Source organism: Bos mutus, chromosome 5 (genome assembly GCF_027580195.1).
Source record: "Bos mutus isolate GX-2022 chromosome 5, NWIPB_WYAK_1.1, whole genome shotgun sequence".
Lineage (NCBI taxonomy): Eukaryota > Metazoa > Chordata > Mammalia > Artiodactyla > Bovidae > Bos > Bos mutus.
This window is the reverse complement of record NC_091621.1, coordinates 104,420,461-104,446,730: the sequence shown is the minus strand read 5'-3', so window position 1 is coordinate 104,446,730 and position 26,270 is coordinate 104,420,461. Positions and strand designations below refer to the sequence as shown.

General features: G+C 37.6%; 1 protein-coding gene across 2 annotated transcripts in view; it reads right to left on the bottom strand.

Annotated features, from left to right (window-relative positions):
* The window catches only part of SMC1B (structural maintenance of chromosomes 1B), an 82,112-nt gene that overhangs the window by 20,467 nt on the left and 35,375 nt on the right, over nucleotides 1-26,270 (bottom strand). For both annotated transcript variants that reach the window (XM_005896364.2, XM_070370073.1), the window contains exons 12-17: nucleotides 23,653-23,799; nucleotides 12,715-12,852; nucleotides 12,300-12,416; nucleotides 10,084-10,190; nucleotides 1,725-1,866; nucleotides 784-929 (exon numbers count right to left, since the gene is read on the bottom strand). In XM_005896364.2, coding sequence (XP_005896426.2) covers nucleotides 784-929; nucleotides 1,725-1,866; nucleotides 10,084-10,190; nucleotides 12,300-12,416; nucleotides 12,715-12,852; nucleotides 23,653-23,799 — 797 coding nt within the window. The remainder of the gene's footprint in view (nucleotides 1-783; nucleotides 930-1,724; nucleotides 1,867-10,083; nucleotides 10,191-12,299; nucleotides 12,417-12,714; nucleotides 12,853-23,652; nucleotides 23,800-26,270) is intronic.

Genomic DNA, 26,270 nt, shown 5'->3' with positions numbered 1-26,270 from the left:
TTCAACAGGCCAGTGGACTCAAAGTGCTACTGATCATCATCACAGCAAATACACGCTCATTGAATGTCAGGTACTGTTCTAAGAACCATATGAACTCATTTAATCCTTACAACTGTTCTATGACATAGGCACTATTACCATCCCCACTTTACTAATAAGAAAATGAAGGCACCATATATAAGCAGCAGAGCTAGGGCCTGGAACCATGTAGTATGGCTCCAGATAAGACACCTCACTCGCTATGCTGTCATACAGACTAGCAGGGCCTTCCTAACAGGAAGGGACCGGTGTCAAGGAGATTTATGGTAAGGAAGCTGAACCTCCAATACTCTGGCCACCTGATGCGAAGAACTGACTCATTGGAAAAGACCTTGATGCTGTGAAAGACCAGAGGCGGGAGGAGAAGGGGATGACAGAGGATGAGATGGTTGGATGGCATCACCGACTCAGTGGACATGGGTTTGAGTAAGCTCCAGGAGTTGGTGATGGACGACACGGAGGCCTGGCATGCTGCAGTTCATGAGGCTGCAAAGAGTCAGACATGACTGAGCGACTAAACTGAACTGAACACTTTGTATAGGTTTCTCTTTACTCATTTAAAAGTACTATACACTCTAAACAACTAACCACCTCTCTTGGTTTTTCCCCTAAGTTGCAATGCTTGACAGATGCAATAGGAGACCAAAAGCCACATAAAGGTACATATTCAAATAATAAAACTTCTATAATAAATTTCAAATTGATGGTAAACATTTTTTAAACTCTTGATAAACTTTTAATCACCTATCAATGGCCAAAAACTTCTTTCGTTCCTCTTCAATTTGAGCTTGGACTTTCTCAACGTTGGTATTCTGAGTGACAAATTCATCCTTAAGTTGCTGCTGTTTTTCCATGAGTTCATCCACAATTTTCAGACAATTTTCTTCAACCTGTATGGAGATGATTCACATTACAGGCTTACCATCTTTTATATTAATAAGGCCAACAGGTCATTTTATTATTAATACAACCATCCCAGTCATTCCAAGACAAACCCTGTCCTGCATGCTGCCAGAGCCTCCACTGTAGAATGTGACCCACTCCTGTTTACACTACCAGGTAATCACTACCTACCTTTCTCTTTCACTTTGGATTCATTTCCCAGCTTGCTGTCATCTGACTTCTGTTTCCACTGTCCAGTGAAAACATTCTTCCTACCAGACTTTACCTTCTTGGCTTTAACTTTAGCCTTTTCACTTTAACTTTGCTCACTTCCTTTCTCCTCACACACTGGGGATCGTGGCCGTCTTCACAACCAAGGCAACCACTCCTTCCAGAACTCCATCCTTGCTCCACCGCTCTTCGCTGCCTACTCTCTGAATTTACATAATGGATTCAACCTACTCCAATAAACCAGCCTAGACTTCTCCTGTTATCCATGTACTCACTAACTATCTGTCGGAAATTGCTGTTTAGATGTCACAAAGGGAAGTCATGCTCCACAGGTCCAGAATTTTCTCTCCTTAATCTCTCCTCCTATCCACCAATCACCCAAGTGAGAATTCAGAACCATCCTCTCAACATCTAGAAAGTCATGAAGCTGTGCGGATTTTACATCAAGTATTTCTCAAATCGGTACCCCTTCCCCACCTTCTATCACTATTAGAGCTTTTCAGGAACTCAACACTTACTCATCAAAGAAAGTCATCATTTCAATGACACTTTGGTCACGCATCATTCATTACCTTCTTTAGGTGATCAGTGTCTTCTCTACCTTTCTCGATGGTTTCTTTTAATGTGTTAATCTTATTCAGTTTCTTCTTCAGATGATTACGACTATATTCAAGTTGAATATTAAGCCGAGTTTTTTGTTTCTCAAATTCTAATCTAGTATAATACAAGTGGTAAACAAAGTCCTTTAATTTTTTTTCCTTTTTATTTTTTAAATTTTATTTTATTTTTTAAACTTTACAATATTGTATTAGTTTTGCCAAATATCAAAATGAATCCATACAGGTATACATGTGTTCCCCATCCTGAACCCTCCTCCCTCCTCCCTCCCCATACCATCCCTCTGGGTCATCCTTTAATTTTTAAAAAAATTTTTTTGTTTTTATTATGGAAAACTTCAAACACAAATATAAAAAAAAGACTACAATGGATTCCCATACAGCTATTACCCAACTCTAATTAAGTAATTCATGGTCCATCTTTTTTTACCTATAATCCCACTTATTACTCCTTCCCATCACTATTTAAAGCAAATTTCAGACATCATGTAATTTCATCAATAAATATTTTAATGTTTCTCTGAAAGTGAAGTGACTTTTAATACATAACCATAAGCTTCTATAGGTAGAAATGATAACATCCTTAATATCAAAGTGCTATCTTTGCCAAATTTCCTGATTCTCATTAGTTTAAAAAAAATGGTTTGTTTGAATCAGGATTCATATACTGCATATGAATGCATTTCTTAAATCCTTTACAATCTATAGTTTCCTTATCTTTTTCTTTAAGTTACAATTCATATGTTTATTTTATTTAGTCAATTAATCTTTTCAAATAGTAGTTCATTCACAAACTCCAAACTTGGGAGTTCAAGAACATGTTCTTTCCTGATGTACTTTCCTACTATGCGAGATTCATAAACTCCCCATAAAGAAGTCCAGTATCAAAAAGACAGTTTCTTCAGTAAGTGGTGCTGGGAAAACTGGACTTCTTTTATAAGTAAAAGAAGGAAATTAGAACATCCTCTAACACCATATACAAAAATAAACTCAAAATGGATTAAAGGCCTGAATGTAAGATCAGAAACCATAAAACTCCTAGAGGAAAACATAGGCAGAACATTCTTTGACATAAATTGTAGCCATATTTTTTGAATCTGTCTCCTAAAGCAAAGGAAATAAAAGCAAAAACAAACAAATGGCACCTAATTAAACTTGTAAGCTTTTGTACAGCAAAGGAAACCACTGACAAAAGGAAAAGACAGCCTATTAAATGTGAGAAAATATTTGCAAGTGATGTAACTGCTAAGGTGTTAATATACAAAATATACAATCAGCTCAAACAACTCAAAACCAAACTGATGAAAAAATGGGCAGAAGATCTGAATAGATATATTTCCAAAGAGGAAATGCAGATGGCCAACAGATAAACGAAAAGATACTCAACACTGTTAATCAACAGGGAAATACAAATCAAATTCACCTCACAGCTGTCAGAACGGCTATTGTTAAAAAGAACGCAAATAACAAATGCTGGCAAGGATGTAGAGAAAAGGGAACCCTGGTACACTCTTGGTGGGGATGTAAATTGGTATAGCCACTACGGAAAACAATATGGAGATTTCTAAAAATAAAAAAAGAAGACTAAAAATAGAACTACCATTATGACCCAGCACTTTCACTTCTGGGTACATATAAAAAAAACTGAATGTAAATAAAAAATATTTACATTCTAAATAAAAAAGATACATGCACCCCACTGCAGCCATGAAATTAAAAGACGCTTACTCCTTGGACGGAAAGTTATGATCAACCTAGATAGCATATTAAAAAGCAGAGACATTACTTTGCCAACAAAGGTCCGTCTAGTCAAGGCTATGGTTTTTCCTGTGGTCGTGTATGGATGTGAGAGTTGGACTGTGAAGAAGGCTGAGCGCCGAAGAATTGATGCTTTTGAACTGTGGTGTTGGAGAAGACTCTTGAGAGTCCCTTGGACTGCAAGGAGATCCAACCAGTCCATTCTGAAGGAGATCAGTCCTGGGTGTTCTTTGGAAGGACTGATGCTAAAGCTGAAACTCCAGTACTTTGGCCACCTCATGCGAAGAGTTGACTCATTGGAAAAGACTCTGATGCTGGGAGGGATTGGGGGCAGGAGGAGAAGGGGACGACAGAGGATGAGATAGCTGGATGGTATCACCGACTTGATGGACGTGAGTTTGAGTGAACTCCAGGAGTTGGTGATGGACAGGGAGGCCTGGCATGCTGCGATTCATGGGGTCGCAAAGAGTCGGACACGACTGAGTGATTGAAGTGAACTGAACCCCACTGTTCATAGCAGCATTATTTAGAATTTCCAAGATATGGAAGCAAATGAAATGTTCATCAACAAATGAATGGATAAAGATGTGATATATATATATATATGTGTGTGTGTGTATGTGTATATATATACATACAGTGGAATACTATTCAGCTATAAAATAGAACAAAATTTTGCCATTTGCAATGTGGATGGACTTGAAGGGTATTATGCTAAATGAAGTAAGTCAGACAAAGACAAATACTATATGCTATAACTAATATGTGGAATCCAAAAAAATACAACAAACTAGTGAATATAACAAAAAAGAAGCAGACACAGAGAATAAACTAGTGGTTATCAATGAGGAGAGGGATGGAGAAAGGATCAACATAGCAGGAGGGGATTGAGAGGTGCAAATTAGTGGGTATACAATAAGCTACAATGATATACTGAATAACACAGGGAATATAATCAGTATTTTATAACAAATGGAGTACAGTCTTTGAAAACTATGAATCACTACACTGTACACCTGTAACTATATAATACTGTATATCAACTATAAATCAATAGAACTCCTATCTTAAAAAAAAGAATTCCAATATCAACTATAGCTCATCCTTTCTCCATCTACCCTTCCTCACATGACCTGCTAATAGAATCGTTCATATAAGAAACACTTTAAAGCACTAATTGTATCAGACACTGTGCTAAATACTACTAATACAAAGGCAACAACAGCAGTAATAACGAAAAGAGAGTAATATTTAATGTGTTGTTCAGTTGCTAAGTCATGTCCAACTCTTTGCGACACTATGGGGTGTACACGTCCAGGCTTCCCTGTACTTTAGTATCTCCCAGAGTTTGCTTAAACTCCTGTCCATTGAGTCAGTGATGCCATCTAACCATCTCATCCTCTGTCACCCTCTTCTTCTCCTGCCCTCAATCTTTCCCAACATTAGTTTTTTCCAATGAGTCAGCTCTTCACATCAGATGGCCAAAGCATTGGAGCTTCAGGATCAGTCCTTCCAATGAATATTCAGGTTTGATCTCCCTGCAGTGCAAGAGACACTCAGGAGTCTTCTCCAACATCACAATTCAAAAGCATCAGTTCTTTGGTGCTCTCCTTCTTTATGGTCCAACTCACACATCCATACATGACTAATGAAAAAACCACAGCTTTCGGTCTATGGACCTTTGTCAGCAAAGTGATGTCTCTGCTTTTTAATATGCTGCCTAGGTTTGTCATGGCTTTCCTTCCAAGGAGCATGCATCTTTTAATCTCATGGCTGCAGTTACCATTCACAGTGATTTTTGGAGCCCACAAAAATAAAACCTGTGACTGTTTCAACTTTTTCCCTTTCTATTTTCCATGAAGTGATGAGACCAGATGCATTGTCTTAGTTTTTGAATGCTGAATGCTAGGCCAGCTTTTTCACTCTCCTGTTTTCACTTCCATCAAGAGGCTCTCTAGCTCCTCTTCATTCTCTTCCATTAGAGTGGTATGGTCTGCACATGGATATTGTCATTGATATTACTTCTGGCACTCTCGATTCCAGCTTGTTATTCATCCAGCCCAGCATTTTGCATGATATACTCTGCATGTAAGTTAAATAAGCAGAGGGACAATATACAGCCTTGACACACTCCTTTCCCAATTTGGTACCACTCCGTTGTTCCATGTCCAGTTCTTACTGTTGCTTCTTGTCCTGCATACAGGTTTCTTAGGAGACAGGTAAGGTGGTCAACTGGTAGTCCCATCTCTTTAAGAATTTTCCAGTTTTTTGTGATCCACACAATCAAAGGCTTTAGTATAGTCAGTGAAGCAGAAGTACATGTTTTTCTGGAATTACCTTGCTTTCTCTATGATCCAACTAATGTAGGCAATTTGATCTCTGGTTTGTCTTTTCTAAATCCAGCTTGTACATCTGCAAGTTCTCGGTTCATGTACTGCTGAAGCCTAGTTTGAAGGATTTTGAGCATGACCTTGCTAGCATGTGAAGTAACTGTAACTGTATGGTAGTTTGTACATTCCTTGGCATTGCCTTCCCTTGGGATTGGAATGAAAACTGACCCTTTTCCAGTTCTGGGGCCACTGCTGAGTTTTCTAAATTTTTGACATATTGAGTGCAGCACTTTAACAGTACCATCTTTAAGGATTTGAAATAGCTCAGCTGGAATTCTATCACCTCTACTAGCTTTGTTGGTAGTAATGCTTCCTAAGGCCCCTTGACTTCACACTCCAGGATGTCTGGCTCTCGGTAAGTGATTGCACCATTGTGATTATCTGGGTCGTGAAGATCTTTTTTGTATAGTTCTTCTTGCCATCTCTTCTTAATTTCTTCTGCTTCTGTTAGGTCCATACCATTTCTGTCCTTTATTGTGCCCATCCTTGCATTAAATGTTCCACTGATATTTCCAGTTTTCTTGAAGAAATCTCTCATCTTTCCCGTTCTGTTGTTTTCCTCTATTTCTTTGCACTGTTCACTTGAGAATGCTTTCTTACCTCTCCTTTCTATTCTCTGGAATTCTGCACTCAGTTGGGTATATCTTTCCCTAGGCTTTCACCTCTCGTCTTTTCTCAGCTATTTGTAAAGCCTTCTGAGACAACTACTTTGCCTTCTTGCATTTCTTTTTCTTTAGGATGGTCTTGGTCACTGCCTCCGGTACAGTGTTATGAAATTCCATCCATAGTTCTTCAGGCACTCTATCAGATCTAATTTCTTGAATCCATTTGTCATCTGCACCATACAATCATGAGGGATTTGATTTAGGTCATACCTGAATGGCATAGTGGTTTTCCCTACTTGCTCAAGGATGAGCCTGAATTTTGCAATAAGGAGCTCATCACCTGAGCTTGAGTCAACTCCAGGTTGCTTCTGCTAACTGTATAGAGCTTCTCCACCTTTGGTTGCAAAAAATATAATTAATCTGATTTCAGTATTGACCATCTGGTGATGTCCATGTGTAGTCATCTTGTGTTGTTGGAAGCGGGCGTTTGCTATGACCAGTGTGTTCTCTTGACAAAACTCTATTAGCCTTTGTCCTGCTTCATTTTGTACTTCAAGGCCAAACTTACTTGTTACTCCAGTTATCTCTTGACTTCCTACATTTGCATTCCAATCCCCTATGATGAAAAGGACATCTTTTTCTGTTGTTAGCTCTACAAAGTCTTGTAGATCTTCATAGAACCAGTCAACTTCAGGTTCTTCAGCATTACTGGTTGAGGCATAGACTTGGATTACTGTGATGTTGAGTAGTTTTCCTTGGAAACAACTGAGATCATTCTGTTGCTTTTGAGGTTGCCCCAAGTACTGCATTTTGGGCTCTTTTGTTGACTATGAGGGCTACTCCATTTCTTCTAAGGGATTCTTGCCCACAGTAGTAGATGGTTATCTGAATTAAATTCACCCTTTATTGTTGATTTTAGTTCACTTATTCCTAAAATGTCAGTGTTCACTCTTGCCATCTCCTGCTTGACCACATCCAATCTACCTTGATTGATCGATCTAATACTCCACGTTCCTATACAATATTGTTCTTTAGAGCATTGGACTTTACTTTTACCACCAGATACATCCACAGCTGAGTGTTGATTCCACTTTGGCCCATCCTCTTCATTCTTTCTGGAGAAGGGACTAATTCCTCAAAAAGACATAATGATCCCAAACATGAATGCACCTAATCACAAAACTTTAAACATCATGAAATATAAACTGAGAAAACTGGAAGGAGAGAATGACAGATCCAAAAGTACTTGGAAATTTCAAAACTCCTCTCTTAGGGAACACTAGACCAATTAGACCGAGTTAGTAAGTACATAAAAGACACCAATCAACTTGACTTAAAAGTTACTCAGAAAATACTCTACCCAATAGAACAATGCATATTCGTTTCAAGAGCACACAGAATATTTATTAAGATATAATACATGCCATGTTATCAAATAAGTGTCAATCAACTTAAAAGGATTTAAATAATGCAAAATATATTTATCACAATAAAAATCAGTAACAGAAACATATCTAAATCCTCCCCCATCACAACAATTTCTGTTAAATTAAACAATACTTCTAAACACCCCACAGATCACAGAACGAAACCACAAAGAATATTAACAAATATTTTAAATGGAACGAAAATGAAATAAAACATACCAGCAGTAGTGGGATGGAGCTTAAGCAGTGCTTAAAGGAAAATAAACAGCTTAAATGCTTATATTATAAACGAAGAAAAGCGTAAAATACATAAAGCAAGCTTCTATCTTAAAAAGTAAGAAAAAAGAGAAGTAAATTAAACCCAAAATAAGTAGCAGCAAGGAAATAAAGAAGTTAAGAACAGAAGTCAACTACATAGAAACAGATAAACCATAGAGAAAAATCAATGAAGCCAAGAGCTGGTCTTACAAAGGACCATAAAACTGATATAACTCTAGCTAGACATCAAGAAGAAAAGAAAACAAATTAGCAATATCAGGAATGAAAGGGCCATCAGTACAGATCCTACGAAACTGAAAAGGATGAAAGGGGAAATGTTAATAATTTTATATTAATAAATTTGATAACTCAGATGAAATACACAAATGTTATTTTCAATACACAAGCTACCAAAGCTCACTCAAGAAAAAAAGATGTCCTGAATGGCCTTATATCAATAAGGAAACTGAATTTTTAACTTTAAAAATATTTCCATAAAGAAAAGTGGGTAGCACTTGCAAAATTTACCAAAATTTACCAAACTTTAGGAAAAAAATAATAAAATTCTACAAAAACTCTCCATGAAAAACAGAGGAGAGAATAATTCCTGACTCATTTTATGAGTCTGGCATTACCTGATACAAAAATATAAAAAAGAATATTTGCAAGAAAAATAAACTATAGACCAATACTCTCATGAATATAGATATAAAAATCCACACTAAAATTTTAATGAGTCAATCCAAAAATATTTGAAAAGAATAATACAACATGACCCAGTGGGGTTCATCTTAGATATGCTAAGTTGGTTTAATATTCTAAAAATCAATCACTGTAATTTAGTATATTAATAAGCCACCTCCCTCCAAACTCCAACAGTATTATTATCCCAACAGATAGCAGAAAAAGCATTTGACAAAATTCAACACTCACTCATAATAAAAGAAATTTCAGCAAGCTAGAAATAGAAGGGAATATCCTCCTCTTTTCCGGCAAGTGGCCTGAGGCTGTTTGTTTATAGAAAGGTTATACAACTTTATCTACATACATGGATACTGACAGAGAACTAAGTACATTTTAATAACCACTGTGTGTGTAATTATTTCCCCATTCTCTTACTGTGTATATTTATGCTTTTTCTCTTTAAAAATTGTGGAATAAAAGAATTAGACCTCTTTATAAAAATAGCAATGTTTATTAGCTATTTCTTGATGAACTGAAATAAAGGCGGTAACTGCAACCATGAAATTAAAAGACGCTTACTCCTTGGACGGAAAGTTATGATCAACCTGGATAGCATATTGAAAAGCAGAGACATTACTTTGCCAACAAAGGTCCATCTAGTCAAGGCTATGGTTTTTCCAGTGGTCATGTATGGATGTGAGAGTTGGACTGTGAAGAAGGCTGAGCGCCAAAGAATTGATGCTTTTGAACTGTGGTGTTAGAGAAGACTCTTGAGAGTCCCTTGGACTGCAAGGAGATCCAACCAGTCCATTCTGAAGGAGATCAGCCCTGGGTGTTCTTTGGAAGGACTGATGCTAAAGCTGAAACTCCAGTACTTTGGCCACTTCATGCAAAGAGTTGACTCAGTGGAAAAGACTCTGATGCTGGGAGGGATTGGGGGCAGGAGGAGAAGGGGATGTCAGAGGATGAGATGGCTGGATGACATCACTGACTCGATGGACCTGAGTTTGAGTGAGCTCCGGGAGTTGATGATGGACAGGGAGGCCTGGCGTGCTGCAATTCATGGGGTCGCAAAGAGTCAGACACAACTGAGCGACTGAACTGACTGACAGGCATAATTCCTTTAAATTATTAAATAATAGTTACATTTATATATAAATAATTGCTTACCAACATCTTTTAATAAAAATACCTTTTTTGATCAGCTTCCTGTTGCTGTTTAATATGCTTGTTCTCAAATTCACGAATATTTTCTACACCGATTTCTTCACAGAAGTGTTGAAAAATATCATCTTCAACCTTTTAAATTATTTTAAAACCAAATGGTTTAATAATCAATTTTACAAAAATATATAGACAATCCTTAAATCTATGTTTTTCCCACCAAGATTTTCTGGATTAGGACAGACTATTTCCGACAAGCATCACTACTCTGTAAAGTTGGTGCTTTCTCTTTAATTAACTACACTTACCTATTTTCAGAGTTCTTATTCTACAACAAAATAATAAAGTTCACGGTGGCCTTTTAAGTGATTTGGCTTTATGAAGAGTTTAATACAAAACTGGAATGTTTACTTTAGCCATACCAAAACATAACATTCTACATAAATACAGAAAATATTCTTTATGAGTAATACTATAGATTCTTTTTTTAATATAAATTTATTTATTTTAATTGGAGGCTAATTACTCTACAATATTGTATTGGTTTTGCCATACATCAACATGAATCCGCCACGGGTGTACACGTGTTCCCCATCCTGAACCCCCATCCCACCTCCCTCCCCATACCATCCCTCTGGGTCATCCCAGTGCACCAGCCCCAAGCATCCTGTATCCTGCATCAAACCTGGACTGGCGATTCGTTTCATAGATTCTTAAATAATATAAAACCAAGAGGACTAAAGCATAGAATTAACACTCAGAAAATTTGGAAAAACTAGAATAAGCCAAATCCAACAAAATAACATTTAACATTAATATTTTTAAGAGTTTCCCTGGTAACTCAGAAGGCAAAGAATCTGCCTGCAATGCAGGAGACCTGGGTTCAGTCCCTGGGTTGGGAAGATCCCCTGGAGAAGGGAATAGCTACCCACTTCAGTATTCTGGTCTGGAGAATTAATTCAATGGACAGAGGACAGGCTACAGTCCATGGGGTCGCAAAGATTTTTAAAGCCTGGCATTTATGCACAATTATAGGATAAGAGAGACCTGTTTTAGCAACAGGACATGTGAAAACGGAGAAGGCAATGGCACCCCACTCCAGTACTCTTGCCTGGAGAATCCCATGGATGGAGGAGCCTGGTGGGCTGCAGTCCATGGGGTCGCTAGGAGTCAGACACGACTGAGCGACTTCACTTTCACTTTTCACTTTCATGCATTGGAGAAGGAAATGGCAACCCACTCCAGTGTTCTTGCCTGGAGAATCCCAGGGACAGGGGAGCCTGGTGGGCTGCTGTCTCTGAGGTCGCACAGAGTCGGACACGACTGAAGCGACTTAGCAGCAGCAGCAGCATATAAAGAAGTTTCAGACTTCAGTTGAATGTAAATTAAATATGAAAGTGATATGACTACTGTAACAGTAATCTATACTTTGTATAAGGAGATAATCCAAGTCATGTAAAATTATGTTTCTGTGTGCCAAATAATTTGACAAACCAGGGTACTCTGTACTGGTCAGACAGTATTTTCAATTTATTTTTTGTTCTAGGCACTGACAACAGAGGCTGGTTACCAGAACTGGTCTTATTTATTCATAGTAAATATGAATAAATAAGTAATTAGGGATATTTAACCTGGAAAAGGATAATTAAGGGGCAACATAAGGGTAGTTTCAAATCATGTGGTAAAAGGCAGAACTAGAGGCAATGGGTGAATGAGTTACTGAGTGATGGTGTGACAAACAGTGTTTTAAAGGTTAAAGATAAGCAACAGTGGAATGAATTAAGCCAGAAAGTTCCTGCTACTTTATAAGCAGAGGCTAGATGATCATATCTTTGGTACCCCAGAGCCAAGCAGCTGTGCCTGGCATATAATAAATGTTCAAGACAAAATTACTGAGTGAATACACAACCTTAAAAGATGAGACAAGGGGAAAAGTTCTTTCCTTCTTAGGCAGTGGAAGAAAGAAAATGACTGCAAATTTTACAATGGACAAGGAGAGGCTGGACAGCTGAAGAGAATAACCATGTACTAGTAGTCATCGCCCCTGAGATGAGCAATAGTGGGTCTCAAAAAATACAAGGAATACAAGGAAATTAATACCATATAAAGAAATTAATTTGGCAAACCAATAAAACTTAGCATTTATCAAACTTTGCTTTAGCACATATTGAAGAAGCCTTAAATTTGGTATCTGGTCTAGAACCAAGCCATATGCCATTTAGTAATAAATATATCACTCATAACCTTATCTATCTTTCGTTGAAATTCTTTAATTCTTTGTTGTCGTTCTTTGATTCCTTCACTCAACATGGCACATTGAGATTCAATATTTAGTAGTTCACTTTGTAGCTGAGATTGTTCCTGATTATAAAAAAGAAAAATATCTTTTTAACATGGCTATTTTAGCTTTATATAGTAAAGCCAAAAACATGATAGGTATCTTTCAGAAAAAAAAGAGACTCTGTGAGATAAGGTAAATCACGTACAACTGAATAACAACATTAAAATAAAGTCATAAAAATAAAGTAACTTAAAGGACTATAATATACCTCAATCACAAGGGAAAGTATAAAAATTACATGGTGCTTTATAAATGTAATTCCTGAAATTCTATGCCTTGGTCCCAATTTCCATCAAATTTTATGTAAATGTATATTACCCGGTAAAAAGCAGCAAGGTGCTTCTTTTTAATGATTTCTAGTTCACTTTGTGCATATTTGAGTCGTGTAGTAGTTCCTTGTATTAGAGCCTGTATTTGTTTCAAATCTGCTTCCTTGCGCACTATCTTCATTAAATCCTAAAAAGAAAGGGAGATCTAGTAACATTTTATAATAGACAACACTTTCACTTTTCACAGTACTTTCATAGATCATAAGTCACTGCTTTTTACACGTAACCATATCCACAACTCTACCTTCCCTTCTTCTGATAAAAGATGGGGCAACTAAGTGCATAAGTCATCTGGAGTAACCAAGACGCCATACAGGCTCCTCAGAAAACTCTCTCATGTCGTCACAGGAAACAGGCACGAAAATGAAGAATGGGGAGTGCACGTTCTGCCCAAGGCACATAAATGGCGTAAATGAGACCACGTGGTGGTCTTTACTGCCTTTCTTTAGTGCATCCTTGCCTCACCCATTTCCTTCTCTCTTCACCTATCCTATTGCCCAACCAAATAAATCCCTCATATATGTTCTTCTATATTTTTACTTCAAGTCTGTATATAAAAACATGTGCATGCATACTCACCTATATGTTTTTGTCAGTCTTGTTTTGCAATTTTAGAATCACATTAGACATACTTTTCTACCTCCTGCTTTACTCATTCAGTTACTCACAAAAGTCAGCTGATAAAGCTCTAAATTAATTCTTTCAATGGTTGTATATTATTCTAGTGTGACTGTAACAAAATTATTTCACTCTTCTCTTAATGATGGGCATTCATTTTGTTTCCAGGTTTTTGCCATCACAAGCAGCACTGCAGTAACACACTTCTGTGTGTACCCTTAAATACTGCTGTTTTTATTTCTATGCAATAGATTCCCCAGCGTGAGATCAATAGGTCAAAGGTCTTCATGTTCTTATTATACTAGCTGGTACTAACTGCTCTTCCAAAGCTTTAACCATTCATATTTTTATAAATGATATATGAGTATGTGTTTCTTTATAAATCTACTAGCATATATATTTTTCCCAACTCTTATTGATATGCATGAAGTAATCCTGAGTACTATATTCTATATCGAGCATTTTTTCAGGTTTATTAGCCATATGGATTTCTTCTATGAACTGCCTAAACCCCTCCTTTGCCTATATGTTTCTATCGTGGCTTTTTCAAATCAATTTATAGAAATCTTTGATAGTATAGAACCAACAGTCTTCATTTAAAACTTTAAAAAATTTTATATAATGGCTTTTATCCTCATTTAAATACTACTTTTAATTTAAGCTTTCAATCTACCCATAATTTATTTTTACATGTCATAATATGGAGCACAAAATTAACTTTCCCTAGATGTGCCAATGAAAGTGAAAGTTGCTCACTTGTTTCTGACTCTTCTCGACCCCATGGACTGTACAGTAAATGGAATTCTCCAGGCCAGAATCCTGGAGTGGGTAGCCTTTCCCGTCTCCAGGGGATCTTCCCAACCCAGGTTTCCCACATTGCAGGCGGATTCTTTACCAGCTGAGCCACAAGGGAAGTCCAATACCATTTACTAATCTCTTCTTTCCTCGCCGAACTAAAATATCATTTTGTGCTGTGCTTTGTCACTCTGTCGTATCTGACTCTGCGACCCCATGGACTGCAGCCCACCAGGCTCCTCTGTCCATGGGGATTCTCCAGGCAAGAATACTGGAGTGGGATGCCACGCCCTCCTCCAGGGGATCGTCCCAACCCAGGGATGGAACTGAGGTCTCCCACATTGTAGGTGATTCTTTACTGTCTAAGCCACCAGGTAAGCCCAAAATATCATCCCAGTTGTATGTTAAATTGTCAAATATAACCGGGCCCATTTCTGAAGTTCCTATTCTTTCTCAATTAATCTGTCCAGTAGAACTTCCAATAGAAGTTACCACACTCTCTTCTGTTACATGTTTTTTTACTGGTCTCAGGAAATTCATTTCTAAGAATTAGAGAATCACTTTATCAAATAAAAAATCCTTGCTAATATTTTACTTGAACTTGCATTCAAATTATATTAACTGGAGAACTTCTAACCCAAGAATATAGTATGTCTTTTCTTTGGTGTTGTCTTGTCCTTCAATAAGATTTAGTTTTCTAATAGTTACATGTCTTTATACTTACATTTATTTCTATTGTGAGTAGAGTATTTTCCCCATTTTAGATGCTCTTTTACAGTATAGAGAAAAACTACAGTTTTGTTTATGTAGCCCTCTCATTACCTTATTTAATCTAGTAGTTTTTAAACTACAATCTTATCAGAAAAAGGTTAGTTTTTCTCCTTCTCAAAAATGTATATAAATTATTTCATTTTGTGCCTAAATATAATTAATATAACTTCTAAGACTATGTTAAATAATAACAGTGACAGGAGATATCTGTTTACTTCCTGATTTTAACTAAAATAATTTTTATGTTTCAGCATTTAATCAATTATTTCTGTTGTTCTGGGCAAGAGATATTTATTTTTTTAAAGTAATTTCCACAAATTACTCTTTTACTTAGGACTTTAATTAGGACCAGAAGCTGACCTTTATAAAATCTAATTAGGATCACATGACTTTTCTCCTGCCTTTAATTTGTAAATGTAATGGATTATATTGACTGATGGCAACACTGAAACACCTATGTATTCTTAGAACAAATTCTATTCAACAGATGTATTTTTCTATCACTACATTGCTAAATACTCAGTGGTGATATTTAACTTAGAAATTACACATTATGCTCACAAGGGAAGTCGGTCTTTAGTTTTATTTTTGTGGTTATCTTTATAATATTTGATATTAAAGTTATACTACCTATATTAAATAAAATGAGACGTTCCCATCTTTTTCTATGATCTAGAATGGCTTACCTGAGAATTATATTAGAACTCAGCTGTAAACCCATCTGATCCTAATCTTTTCAATTGTGACAAAATATATATACAATTAATCATCTTTGTCATTTTTAAAGTGTACAGTTCAACAGTATTTAAGTACATTTACATTGTTGTGCAACCAACTTCCAGATCTCTTTTTTTTTGGAGGCTAATTACTTTACAATATTGTAGTGGTTTTTGCCATACATTGACATGAATCAGTCATGGGTATACATGTGTTCCCCATCCTGAACCCCCTCCCACCTCCCTCCCCATCCCATCCCTCTGGGTCATCCCAGTGCACCAGCCCTGAGCACCCTGTCTCATGCATCGAACCTAGACTGGCAATCTGTTTTTCATGTATGATAATATACATGTTTCAATTCCAGACCTCTTTTTATCTTATAAAACTGAACCTATACCCATGAAACAAGCTTCCATTCTACTCTCCAGGCCCTGGCAACTGTCCTCTACTTTTCTGCCTCTATTTTGACTATTGTATCATACGATATTTGTCTTTTTGCAATTTACTTATTTCATGTGCTTCCCTGGTGGCTCAGCTGGTAAAGAATTTGCCTGCAGTGCAGGAGAACCCAGTTTGATTCCTGGGTCAGGAAGATCCACTGGAGAAGGGACAGGCTACCCACTCCAGTATCCTTGGGCTTCCCTTTTGGTTCAGCTAGTAAAGAATTCACCTGCAATGCAGGAGCCCTGGGTTCAATCCTTGCGTTGGGAGGATCCCCTGGAAAAGGGAAAGGCTACCCACTCCAGTATTCTGGCCTAGAGAATTTCATGGACTATACAGTCCATGGAGTCACAAAGAGTTGGACACGACTGAGCAACTTTCACTTTCACGTTCTATTTCATGTAGCATAACATCTTGAAAATTCACCCATTTTTGTAGCATGTGTTAGTTTCCTCCCTTTTAAAGGCTGAATAATATTCCATTATATGTATAGACCCTAATCTGCTCATCTGTTCATCTACTGAACACTTGGGCTGCTTCTACTTTTTGGCTATTATGAATAATGCTGTTATGAACATGGTACTATGTTATGAATAATACTATTATTATCTAATACTATTAACTAGTATTATCCAGACCCTGCTTTCAATTCCGTAGGGTATATATACTCAGATGGAGAATTGCTGGATCATTTGATAATTCTATTTTTTAATTTCTTGTGAGTTGCCACACTCTTTTCCATAGCTGCCTCATTATTTTGCATTACTGGAGTCTGTTTTCAATGGGAGATCATTCAACTAACAGTGGCTTAAAAAAACGTGGCTTTATTTTTCTCACACAAAAGCAGTCTACAGTGATGCAATTCCTCAACAACGGCATCTAATTTTCAGCTTTTTACTTTTTATATTGGGGTATGGTGGGTGGTGGTTTAATTGCTGAGTTATGTCAGACTCTTGCAACCTCGTGGACTGTAAGCCCACCAGGCTCCTCTGTCCATCAGATTTCCCAGGCAAGAATGCTGGAGTGAGTTGCCATTTCCTTCTCTAGGGGATCTTCCAGACCCAGAGATCAAACCTGTGGCTCCCACACTGCAGGCAGATTCTTTACCACAGGGAAGCCCATATTGGGCTTTTAACAAACAATGTTGGCTTCTTAATACAATGGTTTTTATACTCAAGCTTGCTCTCTTGGTACAAAACTGCTGCTGCACCTCCAGCCCTCTTGACTGCATTCCAGTCAGGAAGGGAAAAATGCAAAGGACAATACGAACATTCCCATTGATATTGCCAAAACTGTCACACGGCCACTACTAGCTCCAAGAAAACTTCAGAAATCAAATTTAGTTTTATGATTCTATAATAGATGCAACCAAGGAAGGAAAAGGTTGTGGCTAGGTATTGGGCCAGCCAACTACACCACTCCCTACCACTGTCTAATTTTTCAAATGTTCCACTTTTTTCCTGATCAATCTTGGCAATTTATATTTTTCTGAACATCATCCATACAGATTTTCAATTTTTTAACTATGTAAATTATTTGCTTATAAGGTTCTCTTAAAATTATTCTAATTTTCTCATTCCTAATCTGTATATGATTACTTCTTACTTTTCTTCCCTTCATTAGAGTTGCAGGGTTTATCTATTTTATTAGTCTTTCAAAACAACCAGTTTTTAGATTGATTTACCCTTTTCTATTTAACTGTAGCTTTAAAATTTTTCATTATTGTTTTGCTTATTTTGTGGTTCCAATTTCTTAAAGTAATAAATTTCCTTATATTTCATTTTTCTTCTTTAATAACATATTTTCCTCTTGATATAGCTTTGCTAAGTTGCTTCAGTCGTATCTGACTCTGCGACCCCATAGACCGAATCGCACCAGGCTCCGCTGTCCCTGGGATTCTCCAGGCAAGAACACTGGAGTGGGTTGCCATTTCCTTCTCCAATGCATGAAAGTGAAAAGTGAAAGTGAAGTCGCTCAGTCATGTCTGATTCATAGCGACCCCATGGACTGCAGCCTACCAGGCTCCTCCGTCCATGATATAGCTTTACTGTATCTCACAGATTTTGTGTTCACCATTTTTGAAACATTTTGTAATTTTCCTCTTGATTACTTGTTTGATCCCGAAACTATTGACAGGTACATTTCTTAATTTCTATGTAGACAAAAAAAATTTTGGTCACTATTTCTATTTCATTAAATTATGACCAAAAGGATCTATAAAAATCTCTTAAAAACTACTGAGGTTTCCACTGTGGATAAGCATATGATCAGTTTTTAATGTTTCACAGCTAATTTAAATAATATCTCAAATTTATTGAGCATGTGTTTTATAGTTTATATTAACCTATTTAATCCTCTTAACAATTCTATGAAATAGTACTATTACTATATCCATTATTATTGATGAGAAAATTAAAGCATTAAAGCGTTTAAGTAACTTACTCAGAGCCACATTGCTAGTGTTAGAAATAGAATCTGGATTTAAGCTTACTGATTGAATTACCAATTCCTCTAAGTTATTGTTTTTGTCTACTTAGATGTGTCCAATTTTGAAAGACATACATACAGTGAAATGCTTCATTATAATTTCATTTCTGTTAACTAATCTTGTTTTAAATATTTAGGTAGTATGTGCTGCAAAGAGGTTTAAAATGTAGATCTTACTTTTTAATACATAATATCCTTCTCATGGGAGAAGGCAATGGCACCCCACTCCAGTACTCTTGCCTGGAAGATCTCATGGATGAAGGAGCCTGGTAGGCTGCAGTCCATGGGATCGCTGAGGGTCGGACACGACTGAGCGACTTCACTTTCACTTTTCACTTTCATGCATTAGAGAAGGAAACGGCAACCCACTCCAGTGTTCTTGCCTGGAGAATCCCAGGGACGGGGGAACCTGGTGGGCTACCGTCTATGGGATCGCACAGAGTTGGACACAACTGAAGTGACTTAGCAGCATCCTTCTCATGGGGTCACAAAGAGTCGGACATGACTGAGCAACTGAACTGAACTAAATATCCTTCTTTATTCAATTTACTCAATGCTTATTGAAAGCTTACTATATAGTTGAAGATTTTTAACCTTAAGGTTCACATTGTCTGATATTGTCACTCCTGTTTTGTCTGCATTTGCCAGGTGCTCATCCGTAATTTTCAACATTCAATTTTAAGACAATTTCTTACAAATGACATTTAGCTGAGTTTTGCCTTTTAAGCTATGATGATCTTGGTCTTTTATTAACATATAAATTTTATTTATGTATTTATTTTTGGCTACACTGGGGCTTCGCTGCTGTGTGCAGGCTTTCACCAGTTGCGGGGCACAGGCTTCTCACTGAGGTGGCTTCTCTTGCTGCGGAGCACAGGCTCTAGGCCACAAGGGCTTTAGCAGTTGCAGCACATGGGCTCAGTAGCGGTGGTGCACTGGCTGAGTTGCTCCATAGCAAGTGGGATCGGAATTCCTGGACCAGGGATCAAATCCGTGTCCCCTGCATTAGCAGGCAGATTCTTAGCCACTGGACCACCAGGGAAGTCTGATCTTGGTCTTTTAATGGGAAACTTAAATCTACTCATGTTTACTGTAATGACTGATTAGCAAGAATTTATTTCCCCCATCTTACTTTTTATCCTTTATTCTTTTCTTGCATTGTTTTTGCTATTTGTTCCCATGTTAATTGAGTGTACTTTTAAACACTCTAGTCCCACCCAACTTCCTCCACCCACCAAGATACAATCTTCAGAATATTCTTCATCTCCTCACAGGTAAGATCTCTGGGACATATTCATTTCTCTCTCCATCTCTATTTCCCAGGTTTTGCTGAGTTAGGTTAGCACTGTTCATTCATTACAATTAGGTCTCTTCTAACACATGTGCTGCTGAGAGCACTTTCTCTGGTATGTTTTCACGTGGAGCATGTGGATGACATCATCTTTGCATCTGCTTATCTGCAGGTTCCTGAACTGTAAGTATCTTGGGAGGTAGTGCTTTTCCCTCGATTGCCTACAGCTCTTACTCTAGTCTCAACTAGTTTTATAGTCTGATACAAGCTTGATTTTTTTAAATGTATAAGGAATCTTTCTGAAGCGGGGGTGACATATTTTAGCACTGCCTCTATAACCTAGGGCTTAGTGAATTACAACTACATCTGTGTTAATGTTTGCCTTTTCTCATTAATCCTACATGGAACTGTGCGTGTCCTTTCAATTGGTAAATTAAGGTGGATCCTCAGTTTAAGAGACATTTTCTTTTTTAAAAAATTACTTCTCTGTGCTCCTTTTTCAATTTCTGGAAATTTTATTTTTCTCATACCAAGACTCCTGAGTCTACCTAAGTTTCTATTTTTCTCTTTTCTTTTTTTTTCACTATTTTCTTATCTTTGCAATTCTTCCCCATCACTGAGATACTATTTCACTTGTCTTCCAGGTTATTAATGTGGATCTCAACAATGACGATCCTATCCTTCAATCCATCTATTGCATTCTATAGTTTAGAAACACATACTTCTTTTCCTGGGAAAATATTCTTGTGCGTGGCATTACAGAGAGGGCCAACATCACACTGTATCTCCTTGAGTCTGTTAGTCGCTCAGTTGTGTCCGACTCTTGGAGACCCCATGGACTGTAGCCACCAGGCTCCTCTGTCCATGGGATTCTCCAGGCAAGAATATGGGAGTGGGTTACCATTCCCTTCTCCAGGGAATCTTCCCTACCCAGGGATCGAACCCAGACCTCCCACACTGCAGGCAGATTCTTTACCGTCTGAGCTACCAGGGAAGACTCCGTATCTCTTTAATGCTTCTAGTTTTTTGTTCAAGTGTTGATGGCTCCTGGAATACCTTAAATGCATTTATGCGTTTTTTTGCCTATTTGAGGTTCAGGTATGCGTGTTGAAGCACTCCTAGTGGCAGATGCCCCACAGATATTCTCTACACCCAAAGGCCAGCAACTGCAACAGAAAATTGCCAGTGCCCCACTCAGAGATGGAGGAAAAGATGTCTCTCTGGTCTCCCTGCTACTGCTGCTGCTAAGTCGCTTCGGTCGTGTGCGACTCTGTGCAACCCCACAGACGGCAGCCCACCAGGCTCCGCTGTCCCTGGGATTCTCCAGGCAAGAACACTGGAGTGGGTTGCCATTTCCTTCTCCCACAAACTCAGGATGGGGGGGCCATAATCTACTAATATTTAGCTTATGGGGGTCAAGACTAAGCATATTTACATGGGACAAATATTTAACCTTCCTCCAGGACTCCCCTGGCTTCCCTGGTAGCTCCAGATGGTAAAGTGTCTGCCTGAAATGCAGATAGAACCTGGGTTCGATCCCTGGGTTGGGAAGATCCCCTGGAGAAGGAAATGGCAATCCACTCTATTATTCTTGCCTGGAAAATGCCATGGATGGAGTAGCCTGGTAGGTTACAGTCCATGGGGTGGCAAAGAGTCGGACGCAACTGAGCTTGCTTTCCTTTCTTTCAGTATTCCCCTATGCCTGATTCTTCTCCCAGCTCTCTTCAAAGATCAAAAGAGAAGCCCTACCTCAGCTTTTCCTGGTGGCCTTTCCCAGAACCCAAGATCTCATTCACACCCAACTCCCCACTAGGGTCAGGTGAGAGACACACAGGTGGTAACCTAGTATAAACACGGACAGGAAACCACATTCATTCAAGCTGCCACCTTCCTGAAACTTCCCCTGTGCCTAGGCTTAAATTTGTAAAATCTTTAAAAGTTGAATTTTTGTATACCTTAGATCAAAGCATAGTTTGTGGTGTCATGTTTATAGAAAAAGATTAAAATTAGCCGAGGAACTTTGCCAGAACACCTCCTTGAATCAAAAATCAATCATTTGTATAAACAAAAGAAGAAAGCTAAATAGGAAAAATAAATAATCAAAAAGCATTATCCTGATTTAGTATCTCTTAAAGTTTACATTTCAAGTAAATTTGTGTGTGGGATTATAATATTCAAATAAATGATACTTTGGGTGGAAGCATTATTGAATTTCTTTTGTCATTTTCAGAAAGAAAAATGTCTTTCTGAGCATGACACTGAAATCCAGAAGTTATAAAAGATTAATAAATTTGGTTACATAGAGATTAAAAATACATGTGTGACAAAACAAAGTTAAATGTCAGTTACTGAATTGTAAAACGGAATAACTTTTGATACACACAACATGAATTTCAAAAGCATTAGGTTAAATGAAGAAAGCATAAAACAGAAGACTACTATTTTATGATTATTCCATTTATATGAAATTCTAAGTGAGAAAAAGCTACAATGATAGAAAGTAGACTGAGCTGCCAGGTCCAGAGTTTCTACGGAGTCCAGGGGAAGGGACTGACTATAAACGAGCCCAAAGGAATTGTGTGGGGGTGGGTATGGAAATGTTGTATATCAGGATTTTGGTGGTGAATACATACACTTGTCAAAACTTACCGAACCGTACACTCAAAATTGGTGACTGTTCTATATATAAATTATACTTCAATATAGCCAACAAAAAAAGCTGAATAGAAAGTATATTTACAACAAACATGCTAAGAAGTAATTTGCTTATTATACAAATAATTCTTAAAGTAGCTAATAGGACAAATAGCCTAATAAGTTCACAGAAGAAAAATTAATGAGTAAATAAACAAATGATAAATATATTAGTAAATGCTCAACCTCAGTTATAAGAAATGCATATTCAAACAATTAGATTATATGTTTTTCTTTACCAGGTTGGCAAAAATTAAAATATTTGCCAGTATCTAGTGCTGCAATCTAGGGACATACACTCTCTACTACAGGTTTTCTTTCAATGGGAATTTAGCAGCATCTATCAACTTTTTAAACGCACACATCCTCAGACCCAGAAATCCCACATGTAGGAAATCGTCTTAGAGATGTAAGTAAAGTATACTAACAACAAATATTTATATAGTGCTTACACTTTTGTCAGGCATTAGCATTTTATCTTGAATAGCTGATTTAATCTTTAAAGTAACTCTAAAAGGTTCAAGGTATGAAGGGGATAGGGAACTTGCACAAGATCATACTGCTGGTAAGTGGGAGAGTCAGGAATCAAACTCAGGCAGTGTGGCCATAGGATTTATACTCTCAGGCACTGTGTTACTTTCTCTTTCCAAAGGAATTTGAATGCTGCCTCATTTGTAATAACAAAAACCAAAGTAACACTGGTTAAAATCTATATAATAAAGTAGCAGGAAGGACTCATCAAAAAACAAAGTAGCTCTCTATATGCTAAATGAAAACATTGTCCATGTTGTGATACTAAGTAAAAAGCCTGTTGCAAACACAATCAATAGCAAAAGTCTATTATAAAACAAATCAGGAAAATTAATACATAGACTTGCATATACCGAGAAAATTTCTGGAGTATATGTATCAAAGTATGTTTAAGAAATACCACTGAGATGTAAGGATGGGCAAGGGAAAGATTTTTATTTTTTACTTTACTCCATTCTGCAGAATTTGACTTCTTTAAACTAAAGGCATGGTACTTTCATTACCTAAGAAATTTGCTTAAAAACACATTAAAAACACAATTACTCTACTTAGTATTCTACAATTTTTACAACATGGATTTACCTTTAATTCTTGGATTAGTTGGGTTCTCCTGTCTCTTAAATTCTTTAACTCTTTCTCATCCCAGCATCTAGCCTTGGATTTTAAGTCACTTGACCCTCCAGAGATCACTCCAGATTTTAAAAATAATGTTCCATCAAGAGCTACTGTCTGTAAAATTAAAAATATTTTACCTTGGAGAAATGTACATGAAGAAGATAAAAACAGAATATAACACAACAACTTATACAGCTAAGAATATGTAGTTAAAAAAAACTATTTACTGAACTCTATTATAAGACAACTAGCTCATGAGGGACACCAGCCAACAAACTCAAGTACAAAACTCTGTTTTGTATTTCAGGCACAAATGAGTAGCAATATAAAAAGTTCAAAATAAAATTATATGTTAGTTCCAAACATATTCAGTATTGAGAAGAAAAAAACCCAGGAGTATTTGTATTTAATATCTCATACTTTACATTATGTAATACTGTATTTTAAAGACTCTGACATCACATGTCAAAGACATTCTTTGAAAAGAGCCTTAGTTACTTTAGAATATCAAATATACCATGTACTCTAAAATGAATATGAAATTGGACCCCAAATTTTAACTGAGTCAAATGTATAAAACAGCTTGAAATTTATAGTCTTGCTTTATGGAACAAATGAAAGCAATCCTCAGTGTTTTTAAAATGTTTCTAATTAATTAGTCAAAGCGGAGGAGACAGCCTGTGGAGGACTAAAGCCACCTAACATAAGCTAATTTTTAAAAAAGCCAACAGGAGCCTCATTCATTCCTAGATTCAGACACTCTGTGTGCCTGCTGTGTTTGAGACATTCTGTACTGGGGACTGGAGTGACCAAAAGAGTCCAATATGGCACTCACCCTTATGAGTCAGACTAGTAAGGAAAAGACACATATAAACATATCATTACAATGGAAAGTATGAGACAAGAGAAACACAGTAATCTGGAAGCATAAAACTGGGGTGTTCCAACCCAGCCTGGAAGGTTCACAGGCTTCCAGAGGCGGTGAAGGCTTTCACTGTGTCTTATCAAAAGTATGAGTTAGAATTAGATTAATTATATTTAACAGAAAACTTAGCTCCTCTCTGTTTTGCCATCACAGAGGTAAACATTCCAGTGTGCACATGCTGGCTGCACAGCTAACCCACACTCCTCTCATGCCACTCTACCACCCTTAGTATTTTTCTTGGATTACCCCTCAGAGGAGACAGGCCTTTTATGTTCTGGAAGGCAGTGGGGGCTCCCTTCCCTCCCAACTGTTAGCCTGGCAACGAATTTTCTCATCAGGTCTGAACTCAGGAAAGACACTAGATCTCTACCAGACACCAACAGCAATGGCATGGAAACTGAACTCCTGTAGGTGGTGTCTGGTCCAGAAAGAAGTTTCCCTGACTAGGAAGCCCACTGTTACATGATCACCTTACTCCTCTGACCTATCCATAAAAGCTTCCCTCTCTTGGAACACTTTTAGCTCATGCCATTTTTGCCTAGCAAAGTACACCTATACAGAATGAAAGCTGACGAACTACATAGGCTCCACTGCTCCTCTGCCTTTCAGCTGTTCTCAATAAAGTTTACTTTTGCATCCACACTGTATGTCACTAGTGATGTGTCAAGTGTCTCTTATTTGACAACCTTCAACGTCATTCTGTAGTCCAAGATGACTCCTAGAGCTCTAGCTACTGTGTCTGTACTTCAGGAAAGAAAGGAAAGAGTGAGGCTGCTAGACAGGGCAGATCACAGAGCTCTTTGTATGTCATCACAGGAAGAATGTGGATCAAACACAGCTAAGGACTGACGGGGTGTGTGGAGGGGTTGGAGATTAGCACTGTCTGACAGCAAACGAGACAGATGGTGAGATGTGAACTTTAAACAGACCACTCTAGCAACCATATGGAAAATGGATTGACTGGTCCACCCGAAGCCAGAGGTGATGGTATGAAATCAGCCAATATCTAGGGTAAAGAAAAGGAAAAGGATTTTGAGATATATCTAGGTGGTGTAATTATAAAAGTATGGGAACTGCAGAGGTTATAAGGAGATTCATGAGTAAAAACCAGAATTTCATTTGGTTAGAAGAGTGGTACTAAGAATTGAGATCAAGATTTAGAAAGAACACGATTTTAGTTTTATACATGATAATTTTACACTGTGGGCTAACATTTTACCTATTGATAATGTATATCTTGACTATTTCCTAAAAGAAATTCTTTTATAGATTAAAATAAAGATTATTGTACTAAATATAAATATACAATAAGACAGCTACAAATAGTTAGTTAGTTTAGTCGCTCAGTCGTGTCCGACTCTTTGCGATCCCATGAATCGCAGCACGCCAGGCTTCCCTGTCCATCACCAACTCCCGGAGTTCACTCAGACTCACGTCCATCGAGTCAGTGATGCCATCCAGCCATCTCATCCTCTGTCGTCCCCTTCTCCTCCTGCCCCCAATCCCTCCCAGCATCAGAGTCCTTTCCAATGAGTCAACTCTTCACATGAGGTGGCCAAAGTACTGGAGTTTCAGCTTTAGCATCAGTCCTTCCAAAGAAATCCCAGGGCTGATCTCCTTCAGAATGGACTGGTTGGATCTCCTTGCAGTCCAAGGGACT